Genomic DNA, 9582 nt, shown 5'->3' with positions numbered 1-9582 from the left:
GTATCAAAGAGGATAACTGCCATTCTGTCAAAGAAGACATAGAGATATGCGAAAACAATTAGTATATCCATTTATAGATAAAAGCCAATTGATTCAATTACAATGTGATAATTTCAAACATAATTAAATGGTTACAAACATCACTGAACCTCCATATATCCCGACAGTGTACGATCTTAAACCTTCACATGAATACTTCATGACAATAGTTGTTAAAGTGCGATATAGCCCAGGGTTCATTGCGGTCTCCACACTCACCTCTATCAACGGCTCACAGACATATATTTTGTTCACCTGGGGTTACAAAATATAACGTCATGACCATTGTTTAATACACTGTTCCCCACTTTATACCAATCGGAACTCGTCGGATATACATGTATAACATTACCTCAGATGTGATAGGCGTAAGAAAAGCAAACATTTTCGTCGCTGGAAAACCTAATTATGCCCTAACTAATAGTTTTTGAAAAGTTGAAGTTCTATAGTCGTATTTCAAGAAATTGAATGAAACATTTCCTTCTCCTTCGAGGCGGATAACACACAGCATCGAAGAACTGACACTTTTCGAGAGGTTGTGTCCTCGGTGGCAACCAATTGTTATGAAAGTAGTCCCATAGTTTCAAAACGGATTCCTTGGGTCATATCTGAGGTCAAGTTACCACAGTTACACCAGAGGAGTTCCGATTGTCTTTATACATCACAGTGTTTGTTTTTGAAACGGTGGAAGTCGTATGCAAATCGTGACTATTTACTTACATATATGTACAAGAAAATCTAGCATATCCGCAGAATAATCATAATTGTTTCGTTTAATATTAGATGATCAAATTTTTTTCTTGTGTCAGAATTAGCAGTCTTTAATAGGCAAATGATATGAAAGGAAATGATTGTGATGGTTGAAATATGACTATACATGTAATTGTGATGGTTGAAATATGACTATACATGTGATTGTGATGGTTGAAATATGACTATACATGTAATTGTGATATTTGAAATATGACTATAAATGTGATTGTGATGGTTGAAATATGACTATACATGTGATTGTGATGGTTGAAATATGACTATACATGTGATTGTGATGGTTGAAATATGACTATACATGTGATTGTGATGGTTGAAATATGACTATACATGTGATTGTGATGGTTGAAATATGACTATAAATGTGATTGTGATGGTTGAAATATGACTATAAATGTGATTGTGATGGTTGAAATATGACTATACATGTGATTGTGATGGTTGAAATATGACTATACATGTGATTGTGATGGTTGAAATATGACTATACATGTGATTGTGATGGTTGAAATATGACTATACATGTGATTGTGATGGTTGAAATATGACTATACATGTGATTGTGATGGTTGAAATATGACTATACATGTGATTGGTGATGGTTGAAATATGACTAAAATGTGATTGTGATGGTTGAAATATGACTATGTGATTGTGATGGTTTGAAATATGAATATATGACTATAAATGTGATGTGTGATGGTTGAAATATGACTATACATGTGATTGTGATGGTTGAAAATTGTGATGGTTGAAATATGACTATACATGTGATTGTGATGGTTGAAATATGACTATACATGTGTGTCCAACCTTGGTGACTATCCGGAATGGAGATCCGCAAACGCTAATAAGTTATCAATGATCCCGATGGTTGAAATATGACAAATATACATTGGGAATGATTGTACTGGTCGCAAACGGAAGGCTCTGACCTCGACTCGGAAACGATCCCAAAACACCGTCGTTGAACGTAGTTCTGTAGTACGATGTGATTGTGACCAGTCCTACAATATAAAGGTATGAAATATGACTCCGATTATGATTCAGGTGTTAACTAGCATTGTTGACGTATTTAAGAAAAATATGACTAAAATATATCTGCTAAATAAGCAAGCAAATTATATATATTTCCATTTTTATAATTTATCCCCATTTCAGTATATGAGTATTTATTGAATAAAAATGGACCAGGAGCACGCGCTCTCATTTTTTGTCCATAGCAGAGCGGAAAACGAGGCTGAAAGCCAGAGGCTGAAAGAAGGAAAACACATCAGTATTAAGTAGAATTGACGGTAGCCAAGATTTTATCCAACAACGGTAAAATATATATCATTCTTGTATAATATAACTTGATAAGCATGCTTTTGGTATAAAACATATACTTCTACTTATTAGGCTGTCCATATTTACATACTCGAGAAGCTATTTCCCGCTATGGGCGTTTCTTTTGTCCTTGTCTTGTCAATATGGTGAAAGGAGGCAACAGGTGCACTTGGGCAATTAGAGACTTAATATGACATTTTGGTCTGAAGTTCAGCACGATCAAGAACCTTCGGGTTATTCCATTTTCATTATAGTGGCGATGTTGCTTCGATTATTGTTTTTCTTTCTTGAAAATGGTCATGTTTTCACTATGCTATTTATATAGATCATTGTTTGCATTGCTTTTGCTATAACATTTTTGTTGTTGTTGTCATTTATGTTGTTAAATTATCTTCACACAATCGTCAAGGTTTAAAACACTGTTTAAAATAGTGATATTTTTGTATGTCTAAATATCACGTCTTATGTGTACTCGAACATAATTTAGTTACTAAAAAGTGTCTATGCACCGGTCCTAACCTTATATATTACTGGTGACTCGTAGATTGTTGTGTAGTTTGTAAATTTTGACAAAATATGCCAAGAATTGTACATTTCAGATTTGCGAGTCAACGGAGTTCCGTACACATTTCTGTCACCAAATAACCATACCATTATGTTTACTAGTGTTTATAGCAGATAGTAGGAGCGCTGGTATGGACGACTATCGAATTTACAAAGGCATACATTTAACCTTTTTAACCTTAACAGGGTCTTAAACCTTAATCCGATTCCATTTGATCTCTTTTACTAATTTTCGTCGATTGGTGTGACCCAATTTTGAAGAATTGCAGCTTTTTGTGTAAAGCAGGTGTCATGTGTATCGATTATATAAGGGTCAGTGAGCGCGTCGAAGTACTGGTGGAGAGAAAACAAAAATGGCTGTCCTCAAAAGGGAATGTCTCATAAACGATGTTTGAATGGTACTTTATATTTTCAAAATATCAAATAAATACTTTTTTAACTTGCAATGTCAGTTTTAAATTACCATGGCTGTGAAGAGGACGTTACATATAGATCAATCAAAACCAAACCTATAAATAGGCTATAAATAAACAGCGTACTGTGCATCCCCTGAAACTAACACGAAATGTGAGGTTTCAAAATTAAATTTCCGTCATTTTAGTGTTGATGTTTAGTGTTAATGTATGATTATTAAGACAATTTCTGTTAAGTTTGAAAATTGATAATTCCAGATTATTAACTATATCATTATATGATTATACCATTATTAGAGTTCAAAATCAGCAAACGCTTAAAGATACTCCCCCGCCGACAGAGAATACACGATACTCATTATTATTATTTGAACAATAATTGGTGTTTAATTTTGTATATATATGTCTAATTAGCACAAACAATAATATAAAATAATTTATTTTGCTTTTGACGAATGCGCAATCAGTACTTCATTCCATATAGGACATAGTGCCACGGAATTTTTTCGGGATGCAATAAATTATTTTTGATATTTTTATCTTGAAGTAAAATTAGAAGCTCAAACTTTTCAGTGGTGGTAATGGTGTAAAGTAAGTAACTTTTGCATCAGAAGAAAAATACTAAATCTTCTGCCCATGTTTTTGATAGAAAAAAATTACTATTTGTCAGCGATGGAGCATTTTTAACTACGTCATTGAATGCCGATATGATTATTCTAAAACACATCCTTTACCAAAATCAGTTTGGAAAAGAAATTTACAATAATTAATGTTATTGTATATCAGCATTCTACATCTTTCCACTTGATTTTACAATATACAATATGTCCATGCCATATATACCGTAGGCTTAGTGATTGACAATATACAATATTTCCATGCCATATATACCGTAGGCTTAGTGATTGACAATATACAATATTTCCATGCCATATATACCGTAGGCTTAGTGATTGGCAAATTACAAAATCCCCGTGCACATAGTATAAATAATTTTTCACCAACTGTTCGTTACATCGCCTAACAAATTAACTTAAAGACAATTTAATTGTATCCGTAATGTAACCCCTTGGGAGCCACGTATGTCAGGTGTATTAACGGAAGGATTCAGAAATGGTGATGTGCGTCGATGTCCATTAGCGAGATAATTTCAAATTCTGAACACATGGCCTAGGTATTGGTGGATTTTATGGTTTTATCCTCAAGAATTACAAACACTGACGTAGCGTCAATTATTGGTTATATCTAGGGGCCATTTTATTTTTCTATGGTTCAATAGTCGAATAGCAGTATAACGAGCCATCAAAATGAGCCATGGAAATTAGGGTTTTGTAGATAATATAACATAATATCATTTGCTGTACTTACTATACGGTATTTGTAGCCTTAGTGCATTCTTTTGACCTTCCGAAAAAAAGCGCCATCTGCGTTTCTGAATCGTCTTTTAATTTTAAACTGGGAAAGTGAAATAGGATTTATAATGTTAAAGAGCCGAAACATTTATATTGTTTACTTTGATACTACACATATCATTACCTTCTGAACAATTAAATTAACTCAAATCAGATATTAATTTTCATAACGTGAGTTGTTATGTATTGCTACCGCGCGTTAGTTGACTATTGCTGCGCTAGACAGCAAAACAGCGAAGTTAATCTTCACTGTTATAAACATACATTATGCAAGGTCAAGTCTTTATTGTGTTTAAGGGAACTGTAATTTTTGTTTCGGAATCTTTAAACTTCAACTAACTGCTGCCGTTACAGTATATAGCAATGCAAATTTAAATTCAATAACACCAGAACGAGTGACAAGTACAATGTGAATAGAACCAACCGTTCCACATGTTCCACACGTGTGCCCTGTTCCACATGTTCCACACGTGTGCCCTGTTCCACATGTTCCACACGTGTGCCCTTTCCCTAACCAGTCCACAATACTATCTGTGAAAATATCGGTCATTTTATATAGATTAGATAGATATAGATTGTAAACAAGTTTAGGTGAGAGTTGGATGACACCACCGGAGTCACATTCTGATATATTAGAGTTACCAACTTCCGTCAGATAATGTGAAAACGGGGTTGGTAACCCTGGATTGATTAAGATTGCGTAAAAAACACTGAAACCGATCCTTAGCTGACAATGCAAGTTGGAAAGAATGCATCTGAGATGTAAAAGAAATGAAGTAGCATGTTGCACTAGTCATTTCTATTACACCCCTGGCTCAAGTATGCGTCGTATCTAAGACATAAGTTACCAATTGCAATGCTGTGACTGATCCCATATAAAGCACGGGAATCTTTAGACTGGGTGCACATTTGCCGATTCATGTTATATGTGGGTCGGTGGGCGCGTTTGAGGAAACACAGAGAGACGCAACATGGCGGTCAACAACAGGAAAATGTTTATAAGCGAGTATTGATATCTTTTTTTAATCTCAGTTGAATGTTTTTGTTACTTGAATTGTCAGCTTTGTGATGACATATGGTGTAGTAAGTCTTTGAGGGCGAATACTTTGAGAAAGTCACAAAAAATCAAAACACGTATTCCTCAAAATACTACAACGATATTATTCGATCCAGTCCTCCTAGCTTATACAACGCAACACAAAAAGAACGTATCAAATGCTTCAATTACAAAAGTTGGACGACACGACCGGAGTCACATTCTGATATATTAGAGTTAGATTAGATAGATATAGATTGTAAACAAGTCTAGGTGAGAGTTGGGCGACACCACCGGAGTCACATTCTGATATATTAGAGTTAGATTAGATAGATATAGATTGTAAACAAGTTTAGGTGAGAGTTGGACGACACGACCGGAGTCACATTCTGATATATTAGAGTTAGTTACCTGGGATCATCAGAGAGGCAGTGTATTGTGTACCGAGACAGACTGCACATGGTACATCCTCAGCAGAATTAGGCATACCAAATAGAGCGATTGGTCCCTCGTACTCAGCTCCGCAGATGTAACCAACACCTGTACCGTACACCAAATCCTTGTGTGGTCCCCAGATAGGAACGTCAGGCATGCACACATACTCTGCTGCCGCCCCAGTGTGGGTATAGTCAGAACCGCCAGTAGTACCTAAATATTATAAATGAAAAGGAAAGGATACATGTATCTATGTAATGTAGCGTTTGCATTATTTAGTAAGTAAAGAATAGTCAAATCATATATCCAATGTATCACTGTTGCAAGACAGGGATTTAGTCTCTACATAACAATACAAGGTAGAGAACTCATTGCTAATTCGGCGAGTATTTTAAGATTAATAGAAAAGAATACCCGTATACAGGTATTACTAATATTAAAAATAATTTGAAAGAATACACATTTTGTATGCAAATAAGAAAGGATAGAGTTCATAAATAGTACACCATGCATAAAATTAAAGGGAAAATCCAGTGAGGATTATTCTTTTACATAACCTCGAAGCAAATTTTCATGAATTGGTTGTTCATGAATATTCATGATTTCATGAATAAAAGAGTTCCATGTACGTTCATGAATTCATGAATAAAAGGATTCATGGATGTTCATGAAATATTTTTTCCTAAAATATTCATGAAGTTTTAAGTTCATGAATTGCATGAAAATATTCATGAATAATTGAAAAATATTCATGAATTTTATCCGTGAATAATGAATAAGTAAGTAATTATTCATGAATATTCATGAATTATTCATCAATATTTCGCAGAGGTAGCATTGGGGGTAAAGCTACTAGTACGGCAGCTCAGGCTAGCGACCTGAGTGGGTCGGTACAGGGCGATTTGATAAGATTTGGTTTTATGATTGCAGAAGGAAAATGTTGCTGGTTGCCCAAGTCAGGAAGCTGTATCATTAAAAAAGTAATGTACCAGACAGTAAGATAGAGAAGTCGAAATCGGCGTTACGTACGTCATTCGATGACGTTTCGCGAGATAGATGGTGGGTAACAGTATGGCAGTTGGCTGGACTTATAGGTCAAAATTAATTACCGCTTTGAAGGTATTCGTCTCTCATGTATTTTCTGTGCATGCTGTGATGTGTAGATTATTTAAAAAATGAATGAAAACAGTTTTTCTTCAAATATGAGAGCAGAGTTTTACCGATAATGCATTCTTTAAATACTACAAACAACAAGTAACCTTTCATAATTGATTTTCAAATGGATATCAATATCTAGAGCTCGTATCAGCGTATCATAAAATTTATAATTTCATTTGAAACTTCGCACAGGCCAATTGAGTTAAGAATGTAAGTGGTATGGGTATGGCTGTATCTATGGTGGTATGCTTCAGTGAGATATCAGTAAGAAATGGGTAAACGTTCCCACTTTTTCAAAGATACACAATATTAATGTAACAGGGTGCAGGATTTACAATAAATTCAATACCTACCTCTGCCAGAGATCGAACTCAGGACCCCTGTCTGACGCTCAACTGATCAAGCTAAAAAGAACTACTCTCTAGCCGAGCGATATATTGCGGCTAGTATTGACCAGGGTTACATACTCCCCCTCCAGGAATCAACTCGTCCTCGAGTTTCTAGGGGTCACAACGATTCCTTCGCAGGTATCGTGAAGTATCATTCCCGAGTCCATACATGGGCGCCAATGTAACAGGGTGCAGGATTTACAATAAATTTAATACCTGCCTCTGCCAGGGATCGAACTCGGGACATCTGGATTACTAGTCTGATGCTCAACCGATCGAGCCAAAGAGAAGTGTTCTCTAGCCGAGCGATATATTGCGGCTAGTATTGACCAGGGTTACACATTAATAAACCACAAAACAATTCGGCTGCATTAAATGATTATATCAATTTGGCCCTTATGATAGTTTACATAAACATGGAAACAATTTGTCAATTACTCAAATCGACATAGAATGATTAATATGCGCAATATTTATGAAATAAAATTTGTAAGGTAGTAATTTCAGATGAAGACATAAAGGATGACACAGCTGATCTAAAGGATATTTCATGAGGAACTTTTTATATTTTTCACCGATGCTTCCTTCAAGAACCAATGAATGTTTTATGTATTACTTTTTACGCCTATATCCTAGGTCTAGATTAGGGCTACTGACACTAGTACATATATTTTAATCTGCAACGATACTCATTTACTCCTCTTAGATTATTTTACATTAACTACATGTGATGTAAGTTCCACACATGGGGTGCAAAATTTCATAGTAAATGAACGTAAAAAATCAAATGCACATGAAAACGTGCACGGATGCACGTAATATTACATTGATGGTTTGACATTTAAAAAATATTTCCTCGTCAAAATGATATTTTCACTTTAAATGTTGTGTTCTTATTGGTGTCGGGTGAAAAACAACATATATATATATATCATAAAACATATTTCCCTGCGAAAAATATCAATATTACCTGAGTAGACTTTAGTAGTTATATTGGCCGGGCAATCACTTCTACCCCATCGTTTAATGACAGCTCCTTTAGAACCTGAGGATGTACAAATAGTAGTCAACAGTTGTCTTCGGATAATGGTATGACGTCATCAACGACGAGTAAAAATGAGTAAATACCATCCGTCACTTACTCTGAATTTTTATTTGAAAGTCGGCCACTGTCTTACTCTGGGCGTCGTACTTGGTCTGCAATTCAGTAAGGGTGGCTTCTTGGGCGTCGTATTTTAACTGAAGATTGTACAGATTTGCAATCTTGCTGTCGTACTTGACTTGAAGTTCAGCAAGTTTGGAGTTCTGAGTAGTTCTGATTGGAATCTGTTGAGTTCCTGTTGTATGTATTGTGGGTCACTGAGAAGGATTCTCTTCTCACCAGACCCATTGATACAGGATATAGCTGCAAAATTAACCACTAACAATAAGGAATAAAACATTCTGGTATAATGTTGTTAACACATCTGCCTACTAGTTGTCTTATCTTATATTTTCCACAAGTTCCTATCAGTTCTGTAGGTAAACCATTGAAAAAGGTGAAAATGTCAACTTGTCATAAACGTTAATGATAACAGCCGACTTTCAGTTACTACTATAGTTTATTAAATGTCAGCATACATAATAGATAAACACATGATACATTGGTTAATTTTAACACCAGTAAATACGAAATAAATGCATACACTACTTTTTGTTAATTTTTCATTGTGCGACATGTTGGTTTTAAATCAAAGTGAATGTTCCTGATACACAATTAAAAATTACGCCTGTGTTGTGTGTGTACCGAAACTGTTATTAGTTTGAATTTTATTTGGTGTTATTCAACCTTAAGATTTGGAGGTTTCTATTTTTTAAGTTATCTCCCTTTCTTTTGGAAAAAGCATGCTGCTCAAAGGTAGCCGCTATTATTTCAAGAAGAAAATAACGTAAGCAATTGTTCCAATAACATAAGTTTCAAGAGTGTATATTCCTTTTAATAATGTCAAAACAATGAAATATCAGTTGATAATGTTTGGAATATCGTCTTATTTGAATAT

The 9582-nt window shown here is 34.9% G+C and overlaps 1 protein-coding gene across 1 annotated transcript; it reads right to left on the bottom strand.

Annotated features, from left to right (window-relative positions):
* Nucleotides 1–1631: 1631 nt before the first annotated feature.
* LOC138332531 (uncharacterized) lies at nucleotides 1632–9261 on the bottom strand. The gene is made up of 6 exons (XM_069280535.1): nucleotides 9234–9261; nucleotides 8686–8880; nucleotides 8514–8588; nucleotides 5973–6209; nucleotides 4950–5056; nucleotides 1632–1817 (listed from the first exon to the last, which is right to left on the bottom strand). The coding sequence occupies exons 1-6, from the start codon at nucleotides 9259–9261 to the stop codon at nucleotides 1632–1634; spliced, it is 828 nt and encodes a 275-aa protein (XP_069136636.1).
* Between the last annotated feature and the right edge of the window lie 321 nt (nucleotides 9262–9582).

The sequence above is a fragment of the Argopecten irradians genome, chromosome 10 (assembly GCF_041381155.1).
Source record: "Argopecten irradians isolate NY chromosome 10, Ai_NY, whole genome shotgun sequence".
Classification (NCBI taxonomy): Eukaryota; Metazoa; Mollusca; class Bivalvia; order Pectinida; family Pectinidae; genus Argopecten; species Argopecten irradians.
Note: the sequence above shows the minus strand (reverse complement) of the source record. Positions and strands in the feature narration are given on the sequence as shown.

Bases quoted from the DNA above. Each gene is read 5' to 3' on its own strand.
- LOC138332531 (XM_069280535.1), bottom strand. From the start codon at position 9,261: ATGTCGCACAATGAAAAATTAACAAAAA. The intron at 8,881-9,233 runs GTAGTGTATGCA...TACATACAACAG, and splicing joins CAATGAAAAATTAACAAAAA to GAACTCAACAGATTCCAATC. The intron at 6,210-8,513 runs GTAATATTGATA...TATAATATTTAG, and splicing joins AACTACTAAAGTCTACTCAG to GTACTACTGGCGGTTCTGAC.